Source organism: Argiope bruennichi, chromosome 10 (genome assembly GCF_947563725.1).
Source record: "Argiope bruennichi chromosome 10, qqArgBrue1.1, whole genome shotgun sequence".
Classification (NCBI taxonomy): Eukaryota; Metazoa; Arthropoda; class Arachnida; order Araneae; family Araneidae; genus Argiope; species Argiope bruennichi.
Window position 1 is genome coordinate 9,961,608 of NC_079160.1, and position 16,695 is coordinate 9,978,302.

The following is a 16,695-nucleotide window of genomic DNA, read 5'->3' on the forward strand; positions in this document are numbered from 1 at the left end:
AACATTTTTAAATTTTGCATCTTTTGAAATTATTTTTTTAATTTGCAATATTATAAAAAAATATTATGCTTTTTAAAAAAAAATATGAATTGCTAAAAAATATATATTTTTATTTTTTTAAATAGCATGATTCAAGATGAGAAATATGTATTACGTATTGGAAGTCTTATTTTTCTTAATATTGGACAGTTATTACCCTCACAAATGCCAGCATTTCACAATGCAAATTGTATTTATCCTGTAAGTGATTATTTAAATATTTTGTTTCATTTTTTTAAAGTATGTAATTACAAATTGAATGCGTGTATTATTTTTTTTATATAAATATATGGATCATGATAAATGATTTGACATCCATGCTATTCCTGTTTCTCATATTTCAACTGCATTTTGTTTTTCTTGCTGAAATCATTAACTTCCCTTTTTAAATCATTTTTTTTTCTTTGAATTAAAAGTAGTTAAACTTTTTAGCTATTTTTACGATTATCTTTGTAAGGAGTCTTTATTGTATTCTTTAATTTTTCTACAAATTGATAATACTTTAAAGTTCTTACTGAGAATTTTATTATGTAAATTCAGGAATTCCAGAGACTTCAGAAGTTACATTTTACCAACACACCCAATGTATGAGCTGAATCATACTGTGTTTAGTTGCACTGATTTTGTATGAATGCATAAATTGTTAATATGACTGCCTTTCCTCCACCATATCTTGGTGCACTTTTTTAAACATAGCTCTTTCCCTACTAAGCATATTCTTTTTTGTAAACTTTCTCTAAATTAATAATGTGTAAGTAGAAACCGTATTATAAACATTTAATAATTTTATTGCATTCTAGAATTATTCATTTATTACTATCTGTAGTGAATTGAATGAATTTCATCAGTTTTATAATACTTATTTAATCAAATATAATTGTAATTATTAAAACTAAATTTTAAGAGCATTAGTATTAATTGAATTATTCAAAATATTACCAGTTTTTTTTTTGTTTCTTCTGCTGTAATGATTTTATTTAATTAATTAATTCTTAAATTTTGTAAAGATATGCAAATGTATCATTGATAGTATTTGAATGAAATATTTTTATGTTAAATTTGAAATGAATCCTTTAAAAATCATACTTAAATTATTCCCCCTTCGTCAGGTTGGTTATAAAGTTATTCGAATGTATTGGAGCATGAGGAAACTTGGTAGGAGGAGTCAGTATACATGCACAATAAATGAAGTGAGTGGCAAGCCAGAATTTTGTATTCATGTGAAAGAAGTTGATCAGAAGGAACTTGAATTGAAAGACAAAAGTGCCAAAGGTATGTCTGTCTGACTTTAAATAAATTTTTTATGTATAAAGATTTGATAATTATCAATAGTGGAAAAAAAATACAAAGATACTATATTATAGTATTAAGAAAGCTATAAAGCTTAGAAATAAGTCATATTTAACGATTTTTTGAAACATTTTTTGATAGATAAAGAAAACAAGATGAACAGATTATAAGAAGTGAAATATATTATAATTAAAGTTTCAATTATATTTAGCTGTGAATATTAACTTTAAGAATATTTCCATTTCTGTTTAGAATTATCTCATTGTTCACTAATTCATTGTTGTCTTTTAAATCATAAATATTTAGCTTTTAATATTAGACCACTCAATTTATAGAAGTGTGTAATGCATATTCCTTTATGTTATTATTCATGTTAAATCAATGTTATTTCTAATTTTAAAAATTCAATTCTGAATGTATAAATATTGCAAAAATTACTTAGTTCACCTAGATGAATATCTGTACCAGAGACATACATATTGCATTACCGGGAATATTTTTATATTGAGGCAGGAGGCAGATTAGCTAAAAAGTGAAATACCTATTTCAACTTAACATTGTGTAGTGTCTCATTGCACAGCATAATAGAATACTCAACCACTATATAGAGTTATAAATTTTTTCTGATGACAGCATTGTAGATGGGCGAAAATACTGAAATTAAAATTATAACAGTGCAAAAGTGATAACATAAAATGAGAGATGAATATGAAAACATGAGTTCTGATCTGCTTTTCAATAACTGAAATAACATTTTAATTACTTTTAGCTAATCTATTATTCAATTTTACCCATTTGCATGAAACAAATGGAAAATATGAAATTTAGTGTATATTTTGTATTTAGCCTAAGTATTATATGAAATTATTTGTTATATAATATTAATTATAAATACAAATTTTAATATATATATTTGAAACTTCATTTGAATTAGCAAGTCCATTCATCAAACAGTTAATAAAGTTATATTATTTCATCAGATGATGATTCATGAATATTGTGAAATGTTATTTTTTTTATTGCAATAAATTTAAATATATATATTATTCAGGTGCAAGATGCTTTAAATTCAACCTGGTTATGGTTTTTTTTTTGATAAAATTTAGTAGATATTGTATCACTTTTTAACAAACAACAATATTTATTTTGTTTTTCTAAATTTTATGAGAAAATTTGCATGTTTTCAATATTTCTCCCCTTTTTCTTTGGTATGCACATGCAGTCAGTTTCTCATACCAAATGTGACTTGGGAAAAAAAATCAAAAATATTCATTGCTAGTTATAAAAAAATTCTCTTCCCCCCCTCTTGTAATATTAATTGTAATTAAGCGGTGTTGCTTGTTAAGCTACAATTTTTAAAATTAATTTTTGCTTCTTTTTTCAGCTGTTTGGCAAAAAGTAATTTATCCAATTGAAAAGATGCGAAGGCAGGCAAAAACCATAAAGATATTTCCTGATTTCATTTCTGGAGATGATTTATTTGGCTTGACTGAACCTGCCATACTTCGTATTATAGAATCAGTAAGCTATTTTTATACTCTTTTGTTAAACCTCACTTATTTGATGTTTATAAATCAATTTTCACTTTCTTTTTGTCTGGTAGAATATTACAGTCTATATAAGAATTCTCAATGATATTTTTGTATTTTCTGAAATTATTTAAAGTAATTGAAAGTTTAATGCTGAATTAAAAAACAATTCTGACCTTTTCCCCCCTTTTAATCAATTTATTCTGTTTCTTTCATTAAAAAATTTTATATTTATAAAAGATGTAACAAATGGAATATATCCATAATGTAAACAAAAAAATCAAAATAATGTTTTTTTAAAATATATATTTAAAAAAATAGCTATGTATTCTCATAATATAAATTCTTTTCTAGTTACCAGGTGTTGATACTTTGAATGATTATAATTTTCGATATGGACGATCTCCCTTTTTGGAGCTACCATTGGCTATCAATCCAACTGGTTGTGCTCGTTCAGAGCCAAAGCTACGCACACACTTTAAGAGGTAAATTATTCTTATTAATTTGAAATAAAGCGACTCCATTTTATTTAGAACATTTTCGAAGAATATTTAAAAAGATATTTTACTACAATTTAAATATTTAATTGTTGTTATTTTAGACCTCATACCCTTCATACTTGCAACACCTCACGGCCAATTTCATATCATTCTCCATTTGCTGGTATGGAGGTGTCATCACCATACATTAAGCAGTTTGTTCATTCCAAATCATCTCAGTATCGTAAAATGAAAACTGAATGGAGAAATAATGTGTATCTGGCTAGAAGTAGAATTCAGGTATGTATTTTGATTGTGTAAGTTGCAGGCAGTTATATATAATGTTTTGCTTAAATCTTATGAATTACAAAAGAGTTTTAACATGCAGAATTATAAATATTTCCTCTTTCCCCCAATTAAAGCCTTGAGGAATCACTTATATTGCTTTGGATCATTCTATTGTTGTTTATTTCAAGTTGTTCTGCTTTATAATCTACGCTTTTAATAGATTTATGAGACAAAATACTTAATACATAAATGATGTATTTGACTTCTATGTTCTAACTGTTTTTTTTTTTTTTTTTTTTTTTTGAAATCAGTATGTATTCTTAAATAATGTTTAAGTGGATATATCTCAATTTAGGAAGATTTTGAATTTTTTTAAAAAATTTTCCTCTTTGCTTTATTTTTAAGGTGATGCAAGGAATTTGAAAGTAGTCTGTCTGTTGTATAAATGGTTTTCAATAAAATATTATGTTAAAAAATCAATAGAAATCATTTTTAAGTTTTTATAAAAAAAATTTCTTTAGACATTTATTTATCAGTTTTTTTTTTTTAATATTCAAAACATTAAGATCAAATAATCTTTAAATTAACTGAGCCATTAATGGGTTAATGCTATTCTTTCATTAAAAGTTTATTGTACATATATGTCAAAATATTTATGAATATGGTTCAGAGTTTTAAAATGTTGATAATTTTGTGGCAGTAGCTCCTTAATTAAAATATAACATTGATATATGTTACATTTTAATCAAGGAGCTATTCTATTGTTAATATATGTATAGCATAAATTATATACTATTGATTGAGATATTGTGTTTTGTCTGTTATGGAAATAGGCATTAGGAAAACTTCACCTTATTATTTTTTTTTTTTCGACTTGGTAACTTTTAGCAATACAGCAGTTACAATTAACTTATCCAAAAGAGTGAACTATAAATTTATTTTTCTCTCATACTTATAGTGGGTGTTCTTTCATGAGACCAGTTTAGTAGGCACAGCAAACTTTCACAAAAGCATGTGTATAGAATCTTTCATATATTTCAAAGTAAAGAAGAATAAACTAAATTTTTGAATTGAGGCTTTTGTTATTTGGGTAACCATGAGTTCAATAACCACTTATCAGTTTCACTAAGTGCATTTGGAGAAAATCATGTGCTACTAGTGATGTTTGTTGTTGAATCAAATTTTAAGTAGATTTCTAGCATTGTTTTCAAAAACTGAATAGATTATTTTTAAAAACAAAATTGAATTCCTTACAGGGTCTTGGATTATATGCAGCAAGAGACTTAGAAAAACATACAATGGTTATAGAATACATTGGACAACTTATCAGGAATGAGATTTCAGAAAGGAATGAAGCTGTATATGATGCTCAGGTAAAATACTTTGATACTGATTTAATTTTCACTTTAAATATGTAATAATAATCATAATTTGACATCTGTATATAATTTCAATATTAATTCTTGAACATAACTCTGTTCCACTTTCCAATGAAAAAACTCAAAAAATATTAAGTCATAAATTGAATCAATCATGTTAAAATGAAATGTATAGAATTAGTAATTGTCTTGGATCTGTAGAACTTCTACATTTCTAGATAAATACTTGTTAGATAATCTAGTAATACTATACTAATATTACTTGTTTAGTAATACTTGATAAATGCTGGGTGATCACTAGTATCATTTGACACAGTAATACAACTATTAATTATCCTTGTTATAAACTGTGGTTGATTGCTGTTATTTTATAGTGTTTCACTAAATCCTCTATATTGAAATTGTAATTGAGAAGCTTGGAAAAATTTGATATAAATGAAAATCAAATAATTAGGAAGCTAAATCTAATCCATGTTAATGTAGTACTGTTTATAAAAAAATGTTGCCTTCTCATTTTTCATATTCATTATTTATTTTAATTTCTTCATTAGAATCGAGGAGTATATATGTTTCGTCTTGATGAGAATCATGTCATTGATGCTACCCTTTGTGGTGGTCTTGCACGGTATATAAATCATTCATGCAATCCCAACTGTGTGGCTGAAGTAGTACAGATCGACAGAGTCAATAAAATACTCATTATCACAAACAGACGAATTTCGAGAGGTGAAGAGGTGAGTTATTATTTAAATTTAAAAGTTGGTCTGACTATGCATTAAATCTTGCAAAACATTTTCAAGTTTAAGAAAGTCTAAATTTTCTGATTTTGAGTATTCCACTGGGTTTGACTTTATTGTCAATTCAGCATTTTTACTGAGTCTTGCAAATTATATTTGGGGAGAGATGGTGCATTTAGACTGTCTCTTAGATATGATTGTTGTAATGTACAATAAATACTTGAACTAAATGCGTTTTATGAAACTATTATTTTACCAAAGCGACCATGGAGTTTTAGTAAAAGAACAAATATTTTTATTTGGGTATCATTAATGAAATATTTTAAGAAAAGGCTTATGATCCTTGTGTAATTTCAAAACATATTAATTCTTTAGAGAAATTTTTGAAGCACCTAAACTAGATCCCAACCTTAAACTGCCATGCAATACTAATGAGAGGTAATTTGGCCCAATGGACTTGATTACTTACAGTTATTTTCAGGTGAAATTGAGTTTTGAACCTGAAACTCTCATTATCAGGCCATTACAAGTTTTTTTTAAGATAAATTTTTGTGAAAATTAAAACAATGAAAAAAAATAAATAAAATAAAGGAAAGGCAGAGTATTAATTGATGAATGCTTACCAGATAATTTTGATATAGTTGTTCTTGCTGATGATTGAGAAGAGAAAAGTATGTGTGGTTGTGGTTTAACAATTTTCTGTGCATCTTACTTTGTTTTTGGTACTAATAAGTCTTGATGAAATAAATTTAAATTCTGTTAAATATGGATCTAAACATTGAGGCAAAATATGCACTTTATCAAAATTCCTTTATTGACACCAGGCATATTCTAAATTTGAATGAATATAGAACAATAATACTTTTTCCAAATAGAAAAATTTTGTGTTAATTCTGTTTTTTTACTCGCCGAATTATTAACTCAAATAACTTATTTTAATTGCAATTTTATATTGATGTGAAGCATGCTTTTTAAAATTCCATATTTGAAAATAAAAAGAAAGGGCCATTTAAAATATTGTTACCATAATTATCGTAAATTGCAATATAAATTTGTATTTCATTGATTTTTTGTTTGTTTGTATTAACTTAATTTTTCTACATTTATTAAGAATGAAAGTTTTTAATATAAAATATATTTTGAATGTATTTAATTTTAATATTAACATGTCATGGTTGAGGTAATTGTTGTAGAATTGAATTGTATTAGTATAGTATTTGAGAAAAACATGCTTTCTCTTTTATAGCTCTCATATGACTACAAATTTGAAGTTGAAGATGACCAGCATAAAATTCCTTGCCTCTGTGGAGCTCCTAATTGTAGAAAATGGATGAATTAAGTTTTATTTATTATAGAAATTGCATTATTTATATCTTTGAAAATACAAATTTGTTTGTATTCCTAATGTTTGAATGTACAAATTTGTTATCATAAATGAACATTGTGTCTGTATGATATTTGAAAATCGAAGTAATTTATTATAAAATCACTGAAGAAATTTTTAGCATTTTGTTCACATTTAAAGAAATTTTGACTTGTGTCTTTGTTAACTTAAACTATTTTTTCCAGCACAAGAAAATTTTATAGCATTTTTGTCATTGGTGGGAGGAAGTAGTCTTACCGTGTTTGTCATAGGAATGCATAAAATTGTTAAAATTTTATATCTGTAGAACTGTTACAGGGCTTGTACATCTGTGGTCTACTCATATGAGAAATAGATCTTTGTAAATTATTGTTTTATAAGCATTAGTCTCTTGTAAATAAGATTCTTTTTTAAAAATCAGATTTATATCTTTTTCACAATTTCAATTTTTTTCAGTTATTACTTTTAGAACTACTCCCATGTGGAGAAAGTGTAACTATGCAATTTCTTATTTAAATTTTCATTGAAAATAGTTTAGAAATACCTCAGTATTTGTAAAAAGTGTTAAGGGTAAATCACATTGTCAATTACTCTGTTGTTTTTTATGTATTTCTGTTAAATTTAAATCGTAGCATTAATAATAATTGTATTTTTATATGTCTTTTAGGGCAATGTGAGTGTCTAATAACTCATTATTTTAATTTTTAATTGAGAGTGTTTCAGTATTTTTTCAGGTCAATAGGTAACTTAGATTTGCATCACAGATTTCGATGTGTTTTTTTTTTTCTTTCTCCCCTATTTGTATGTGCTGCTGTGTTGTTTTCTATGCTTACAATTTATAAACTTGGTACTTAAATGTGTCAGAAGCCTTTTAATGTTTAACAGGTTAAATGTATGATTTAGAGAACTTATGTCAAATCAATCATTTTGATGTATGTAATGTAACAAGTCTTAAAATTCTAGTTTCTGTCTCAATATATAATTAGTTTTTCCCTAGAACATCAGAATTAGAAATTTATTATTTTAATTGTGTTTATTTAGCTGTTGTAAGTGTAGATCACTGTTTATGGTTATTTTTTCTTTTAAAGTTTTATGGTGTACATTTTTGTTGATAATTTATGTGGATTATAGTTTAAAATTAAATCATTAATCAACATTAAAGTAAATGAATGAGATGTCATGATTTTTAAATGAAGGAGTGATAGGTGAAAGCTCTTGAGGAGAAGATAAAAAAATATATATATTAATTTATTACTTACTTCACTGCTAAAAGTACAAAAATGAATTTCATCATAAATTGGTTAGTCATTGTTAAAATTTTGTACAATTAAAGTATTTACATCCATAAAATAATTATGGACCAGAAAAAATTTATTTCAAACAATCAGCTAATGACTAAGTATTTTTTTTTCTTCTTTTATGCATATTATGCATTCTTTTATGAATTAATGAAATATTCAGGAAATAATAAAAGAAAATTGATTAAATGCAAAGTTTTTAAGCCAAAACATCATATCCCTAGTAGCATAAAGATAGTGTATAATTTATGTAGGGTTTTTTTTTGATATTGTTTTTCAAGGAGTTTAAACATAACTGTTTTATTTTCCCTTTCTATCACTCCTAAGAATTGAAATTTCAATCTATTTTTCTAGATGGTATGGGTTGAATCCAATTCATTGAAATCATCAACTGGTTTTTGTTACATAACGAAACTATGCAATTTTATAGTGTGATATATTCGAAGTGACTAATAAATCATTATAAAAATGTTTCTCCATTTGCTTTATCAGTGTACTATTAATCATTATTGTACAGAGTTGAAATTTTGGTTTGCAATGCTGTTAATAATTAGCACTGCATCATTCATTGTAAAATAACAATCACAGAATAAATATATAATTTTAAGCTAAGAAAGCTGTCTGCTTTATGTTTCATTTATTTCACCCCCAGAATAATTTTTTTATGAAATATTTTTCCTTCTAAGAAAAACTTTACTCAGATGGTTGGCTAGTAGCAGTCGGCAGATGTCTAGGCTAAGATTAATAAGTTGCTTCCAAGTATGTTGCAAAAGCAAATAAATATTACAGAATTTTGATCGAATTAATTTTTTGAGACAACATGAGAGGTACTGTAAGAACAAAGAAATGCTGGACTTTATAAATTTTTTTTTATTTAAAATCTTTTGAAAGTACATTTACCATGATATACACTCTCCCCATTATGACATCTTGAAATAGCTCTTGCTTAACCCTAGTTCCCTGGCCAACTAACGTTCTTCTATTGACCGAAATTATTGTTTACAACAAAAGGCTTCTCTGTTGTCATTAGGTATGTGACTATGGTAGGATACGAATAATTGCATAAAAAACATCTATGAAATCAAAATGTAGTAGTTAAATAAATGGAAAACGTTTTTAAAATATTGATAAATGGGGATTTTTGTTTTCCTTGCTACAAAGCAAAAATGTTTTAATTTAGATTTTTATCAATTGATTTACTTAAAATTTTGCAAGTAGTTTAAGAAATGTATTATCTAGTTCCTAAACTAGAAAATAAGCTCTTTAATATTCGGGTTCAACTGACAAATAACAAGAAATTTTAGATTTTTTTTCCCATTGTGAATAAAGCATTAAAAAAAACTATAATTTCTAAATGAATATATTACTTATTCTTTAGTTCAAGAACTGCAGAACATGTCGAAAAATTGTTATATCAAATTTGAATAAAAAATATGCAAAACATTTATGTATGGGGTTTACCATAAGAAAATTCTAACGAGATTAGAAAGTGAGAAAATAGCTCTTCAGGATGTAAAATAGCATTATATAATTACAAATAGAAAAACCAGTGAAACTACCTAAAAATGGATTTAGAAAAAAAATTCAAGTAGTTTTTTTTTTTTTTTTAGAAAAAATGTTCAAGCATTAAGAATTTTATATATATATTCACAAAAAAGAAAAAGGAAGTAATTGCTTACTTTTGTATTAACAGTTGCAACTACATTGTTAGGGCAAAGGCAACCTACTGTTGTCCTAATTGCCTATCGACCTAACTTTAACTACCATTATAGTTGTGATCTTTGTGAGGTAGGGAAGGACTTCTATTGTGGAAAATGAGTGATTTTATGTATATGGTCTTGTCAGAAAATGCTGATTCCGATGTGAGTGCTTCAAATGCATCTGAGAATGACATTCTAGAGTAGGAAAAATTAGGGAGAACTATCCTCGGTTTTTAAAAAATATTATTTATTTAATATTTTGATTATTATCATGATAAAAGACTTAGTTCTGAAAAGTCAGGTATGCAAGATATCAGTTTAACATAAAAACATGAGAATAAAATATATAGAGTAGAGAATGCTAGTGCCCAATTACTTCATAACAATGGATTGTCGAAACAAGCCATTCCCAGGACAATTTCTAGATGAAATATGTTATAATTAATTTTAAAAGTTAAAAATATCTTATTTAAATAACATTAATGAATCCAAATCTTAGTGTGTTTTTTTATCACTTCTTTCTAAAATATTAAATTCGTACATCAATATTTAATGTTTAATCATCTTAAAAGGCAAACAATTATCTTTCCCAAATCAGCTTAATTGCAGTTGAAAGTTTCAATGAATTTTCAAATTTTTTTAAATAATCCTAATTAGGTTATCTAAGGTTAACGACTCCTATCCGAATCAAATCAGACTTCGGATGGAAAAAAAAGTAGCATTATGAAATGACTTTTCTCTCAAGTACAAAAAACAATGGGATACCTAGAAAAAAGAAACTATTTCGGTTTCAGCATGATATTAAAGAAATTTTGTTGCAGCAATTATGAGGGGAAAATCAGCGGCAATGGTTCCTCCAAAACTTTCTCGCATACTTTCCATACTTCTCTTTATTCTGTCTCTCATATTCCAGAGAATGCCTTACACTAGTGTATAATGGTTAAGAAATATCAATCTTTGGCTTGAATTTAGCATTTTTACTGAATGTAACATGTGATCCTTGGCGAGTTTTTTTGGCGGTTAATCCCTGACATGCTATTAATAGCGTCCAAAAATCAAGTTTGCGTTTTAGTTACGCTTCTCCCAAATAATTGAACAAAACTGATCCAGAACTGCATTTGTAGCCACAAAAACGCATATCAAATTAGATGTATTTAAATCATCGTGTTTAAATGTTTTTGAACATACAGACTGACTGATGGTCAATCTATTGTTGGATCTGACTCAAAATTTAATAAGTGGGTGATAATTAATAAGCAGTAAACTAATAAATTAAAATTAATTTCGATTTAATAATTAAATATAAATGTACACTGATTTTTATCCATCTAGCCTTCTTCATTTTGCAGTTATCGTGTTGACTTATGTTCGAGCAGCCGGACAGAAAAATTTCTTACGTGCTGATAAATTTCACCCACTTAACTCAAACAGTTTCTGAGTTATCTTTATTATCACAGGCAAACAAAGTGTTTTTCGAATTCAGGGAGATTTAAAACGTGAATATTTGTCTTTTTTGACGATTACAATACCTTTTTCTTTACTCCATATACGAAAAGTAAAAAATTACTTTTTATCGTGCATCGAGACTTTAATCCTCCAGCTGCGAAATTCTTTAAAACCACTATTTAGATGCGATGTTTGCAAATAAGTTCAAATATTTTTCGAAGAAAGTGAACTAATACTATATATGACACGATAATAATACAATAAAAGTCTGTAATCGTAAAAATAAGCACTCTAAACTGCGAAAAACGCGGGATGCAACAGAAAATGGATAGATTGTGGAATCGCGGGATACGCAGCTGGAGGGTTAAAACACTTAAATGACATTCGAATTTTGGCAAGAAAAGATGCCTCATCTTTTCTTAAGAATGGCGTTTAAGATTATTTAATTGACGTCGGTGGAAGTCTTGCTGTTGATAACAAAATTAACTATAATTCCAATGTTTCGGTTTTATATCTAACGAAATTCAACTTTTTATGTGACATGATCATAATATTAAAATACCGCAGAAGAAAGGCATAAGATAACATCAAATCTTTTATAAACTTATTACATTATCTTCCATTATATTAATTGAAGAATCTTAAATGACTGATCAAAAAATTCAGTGATTCTATAAATAATATATATTTCGCAGAATAATTAGATCTATTGATTGAATTCAAAACAAAATCTAATACAAGAAAGTGTAAAAGTAAATATTTTAGCAATGAAAAAGAAAAGACGAAAAAAAAAAAATTATTTGAAGATACATTTTGTTTTGTAATATTAGATATAATTTTAAACTCCGAAAGAAATTTGAAGTAAATTAAATCCCTTAATGGTAACATCAGTTATTTAATTTAAATAATATTAATGTAGATATGTATTCAAAACAATAATTAAAACCCCAATGAATCAATCGCTCGGTACCACACACTGAACCGATTTTGCCAATTTTTATATTATGAAAAAATACATGTCCTCTAGATATATCATCAAGGAACCCTTGCTCTCCAAATTCCCCTTCAATTTTCGAGAGAAATCTATAAAAAGATGCCTCCTTGTACATTCTCTAAAGGAAAATCTTGCGATAGAGCTCTACGGCTAAAACGAACTGGATATGTTAACCTCCTGAATATATCATCAAGGATCGCCTGTATCTAGGATTCGAAACCTAATTTCCGAAACTCACTTTCGAAAAGTTTATTTTTCATATGAATGATCATGGCCCCTTGACATGTCATGATTTGCCGTATATCCTCTTCCTCTATAGTTGCAAATTAAAACTTTGCAACAGTTACAAACAGCAAACTAAAACTTTGACAAAGCCCTCAGCCTCAACAACTGGTAAGATTTCGCTAATTTTCATCAGCAACTTGACAATTTCTCCAATTTGAAGTACAGCTTGCCAATCAGTATACTCTATCATTATTCTGCAGTTTTCATGTATATTACTGTAACAATAATTTTATTACATTTTTTTTGTGATAAGAAATTGTTCAACAAGATTAACTAATAGGGCCAAAATGGATCTCTTCAGGAACCATATTAATGACATTAATATAGTATTATTAATATATTTTATTGAAAGAAATACATCTCATCAATACAAAAGAAAGCAAAATGCATTATAATGTTAGTTTAGTTCTGTCTAGTTTAGCTATATTAATGCCCCGTTCCGAAGCAATCAGAGTGTTCAAAAAATTACAGAATTTAATTTCATTCAGAAGAAGGAAAATCAATAGGAATATTTTATTTAATGCGTCTTTCGATGTAACTATCTTGTGCAAATGTGTGTTTTTGCAATTACTTACTGTGAACTGTTGCCATCTAAGCAAAGTCTTCATCCAAGAAAAAAAGTAGCATGGGGTTAAAATTAGGGAAATAAGCCGATTGTGGAAGGGCTGGAATGTTATGTTTCGACAGGTGATTTGACAGTTGCAAGCTGGAACATTAGCATGGTGGAGCATCCACAACTTAAGTGTTTCAGAAAACTTGTCATTTGCGAAACATTCATGCATTCAAGAGCTTTATTGATTGTTCGAACATGTTGAAGGTACTCCTTGGGTTTAATTCCTTTAAACCGAAAAAACACTGAAAATCTTTCCACGAAATAGGAAGTTTTTAATGTCTGGAATTTCGAGTTATATTTGAAAGGGATGAAACAAGTTCTGACAAGTTGGTGTCACGATGCTCTTGGTTTGCTCAGGGAGAAATGAAAAACTTTATTTATATTTAGAAAGAAAAAAAAGTTCCAGAACTTTTACTAAGATGCATTTCCGTGGTTTGTATCTAACTGTAGAATAAGTAAGTTATAAGATATCAGAACTCCAGCAGATGTAAAGAGAAAGTTTTTGGTGAATCTGAAGATTCCCCAGGCTGTAAGGACCAGTTCCCGTTTTGACTGAATAAATCTCAGCTGCAAATCGCTGCATTTTTTATGATCCTTATTTAGACCGAGTTGGAAACTGATATTTTTCACAATTTCTCTCAACTTCTCGTCTTCGGAATTGACTTTAGAAGCGAAATATATGACAAGAAAGAACGAAATGCTTTGAAGTGAAGTTAACAAATAATTCTCTGTGTTGTAAACGACGGAATCGTGAACGTAAAACCCAAGAATTTTCGAGATGGTTGAAAACGTCACACTAAAATGAGATGACATGAGCCAAAATACTGGCAAAGACATCGCGGATTCGGTCAAGGCAGTGAGGCCATGAGAGAAGCTGTAATGGCGGATGAAATTCTGGATTTTAAAATGCTTACCTTCGCTATATTTCAATGTGTGCATCTGTTCTGTGATCTCTTTTATAATCTGTCTCAAAATCAGACAACATTGGACGTAGAACAACGTCAGCAACAGCGGTACCACGGACCGGAATATCCTTGTACAAGTGATGTACACGATAATTAATACTATCTTAATTGGAAAAGATGATGAAATATTTGAATTGAATGTCAAATTTGAAAACCAATATCGAGTTTCTACTTCTTTCGTCAATAGAACGAATACAATTACTCCAATTAGAGCTAAGCAGATAAAAAGGAACAAATTTAAAATGGTATTTATTATAAACTTGTAATTAGATATTTTGGTTCCATGCTGAATTTCCAAAGAGGCAAAAGCTTTTAGCAAGTTTTTCATGCGAGTTCTTCTGATGTACATGGAGTACCACGTTGCAAGATTTACTATATCCCAAATGGTTAAAGACAGAACATATTTTAAGCATATAAAAACTTTGCAATTTATGATATCAGAAGTATATAAAGCCAAACTGTAAATTGCAAATACGTGCATGATACTTATAGAAGACACGTGGAGTATTTTTAAAAGTTTTGTTTTCTTTTGTATTGCCATTCCTGGAACACCTAAAATATACAAAGTATTCAATAGCATGCTGGACCTCTCTATTTTTTTACGAGGTGATATTTTCATATTTTTTTAAACTTTGAAATAAACAAACTCGCTTAGATTTGCGCCGCTTCCTTTTTCAGACTACAGTTTTATTCTAAATCTATATCGCACAAATCAATATTTAATTTCCAATTTATTAAAGACATCTAAAAGCTCTAGAAATCTTTTAATATATCCCTCCCTTTTGGAGCGAGGATATACCTAATTAAAGGGAATATTGAACATTTCTTAGAATAGCAATTTATCTTTTAATAGAATCATCAATCAATATATCTCATTTATTGGCAGGTGGTTTTAAAATTCAGTCATAAAAAGAAAGATGAAGCAAAATAAATAAATTGAATAGACTTTCTTTTAGGCACTGGATATATAATGCTAAAATCCAATAATATTAATGGTGTAGATGTTTACCATTAAAAAATATAATTATTTAAATCCATCACCGCTTTTTTGCTAAAATGTCTGTGCGCTATTGATTAATGAATAAACTAGCTTTCAAATCAATTTGAACTTTTCTTTTATAATTTTTTATATTTTTCTATTTGTTATAAAAATAAAAAAAATATATGATTTTCATTAATCTGCATATTCTATTGTAGAAAATGGTATAGTATTGCAAGTATCGTATACATTTTCAAAACTTTTGACTGTTATTGCTGCTTAAATATAATAAAATAATCCGCATAGTTTGCATTAAAGAATATATTTTCAATATTATAGATTCCGATTCCACATCATTTTATAGTGTCATAAGATTGAATTTTCATTTATTTTAGTCATTTCTGTCATTTCCGTTTTAGAATTTTGAAATGAATGAAATTGAATGAATGAATATGAATGAATTGAATATGAAATTGAATGAATGAATATGAATGAATTGAATATGAAATTGAATGAATGAATATGAAATTTTGATATAGATTATTACTTTTATTGCTTGTAATTGATAAAGGGACTCAAAAAAGTAAAGAAGCATTGAGATTGCGATTCTGGGCAAATGCTTTGCATTTTTACTTTCGTTTGTGCAAAAAAAGAAAATTGTAGTTGTCAAAATATTTGAGCACGAAATTTTAACGAATTTTCACATTACAGATTTTTCTGAGTCCGAAACACACACTTTCGGAATCATATCTGCCCGTGAACACGATAACTCAATTTGATTTTGATGGCTGAAATTTGGATATGATCCCATCTGTATATCTCTATAAGATTTTGAAAACGAAATCCATACAGAGAGAGTCTGTCTGTCCGGCCGTTCGACACAACTTAACACAATAACTACAAAACGAGACGCACGGATAAAATCTGGTATAACGATTTAGCATTTTAAGTGTAAATATGTATCAAATTAATTTTGAACCAAATTCAATAATGAATTGACTATTTGTCGGACTCTAATTTCACACGCATATACACCAGAAAGCTCCACAAAACAATGGCGGATATAATTGAAATTTGATATAGAATTATAACATCTAAAGAGTCAAATGTTTTCAAATTTTATACTAAATTTGCCAAAGGAATAAACTTCTGTCCGTCTGTATATTTGCACAGAAATGCGATTTCAAAAACGCAACGGCTTAAACAAAATTTGATAGGCGAGTTTGTTACGACAATTTTAGTTTGTAAATGCGTCCAAAATACATATTTTATTTTCTGGTATTCGAAGTTTCATTTTCCAGTGACTCATTG

General features: G+C 27.6%; 1 protein-coding gene across 8 annotated transcripts in view; it reads left to right on the forward strand.

The window, feature by feature from the left end:
- LOC129989283 (histone-lysine N-methyltransferase 2C-like) overlaps window positions 1-9,000 on the forward strand; it is a 91,812-nt gene extending 82,812 nt beyond the window's left edge. For all 8 annotated transcript variants that reach the window (XM_056097705.1, XM_056097709.1, XM_056097711.1 and 5 more), the window contains 8 exons: window positions 126-240; window positions 1,149-1,311; window positions 2,714-2,850; window positions 3,213-3,343; window positions 3,460-3,637; window positions 4,882-4,998; window positions 5,556-5,738; window positions 6,988-9,000. In XM_056097705.1, the coding sequence (XP_055953680.1) occupies window positions 126-240; window positions 1,149-1,311; window positions 2,714-2,850; window positions 3,213-3,343; window positions 3,460-3,637; window positions 4,882-4,998; window positions 5,556-5,738; window positions 6,988-7,080 (1,117 nt within the window). In that variant the 3' untranslated portion in view covers window positions 7,081-9,000. The remainder of the gene's footprint in view (window positions 1-125; window positions 241-1,148; window positions 1,312-2,713; window positions 2,851-3,212; window positions 3,344-3,459; window positions 3,638-4,881; window positions 4,999-5,555; window positions 5,739-6,987) is intronic.
- The last annotated feature ends 7,695 nt before the right edge of the window (window positions 9,001-16,695 follow it).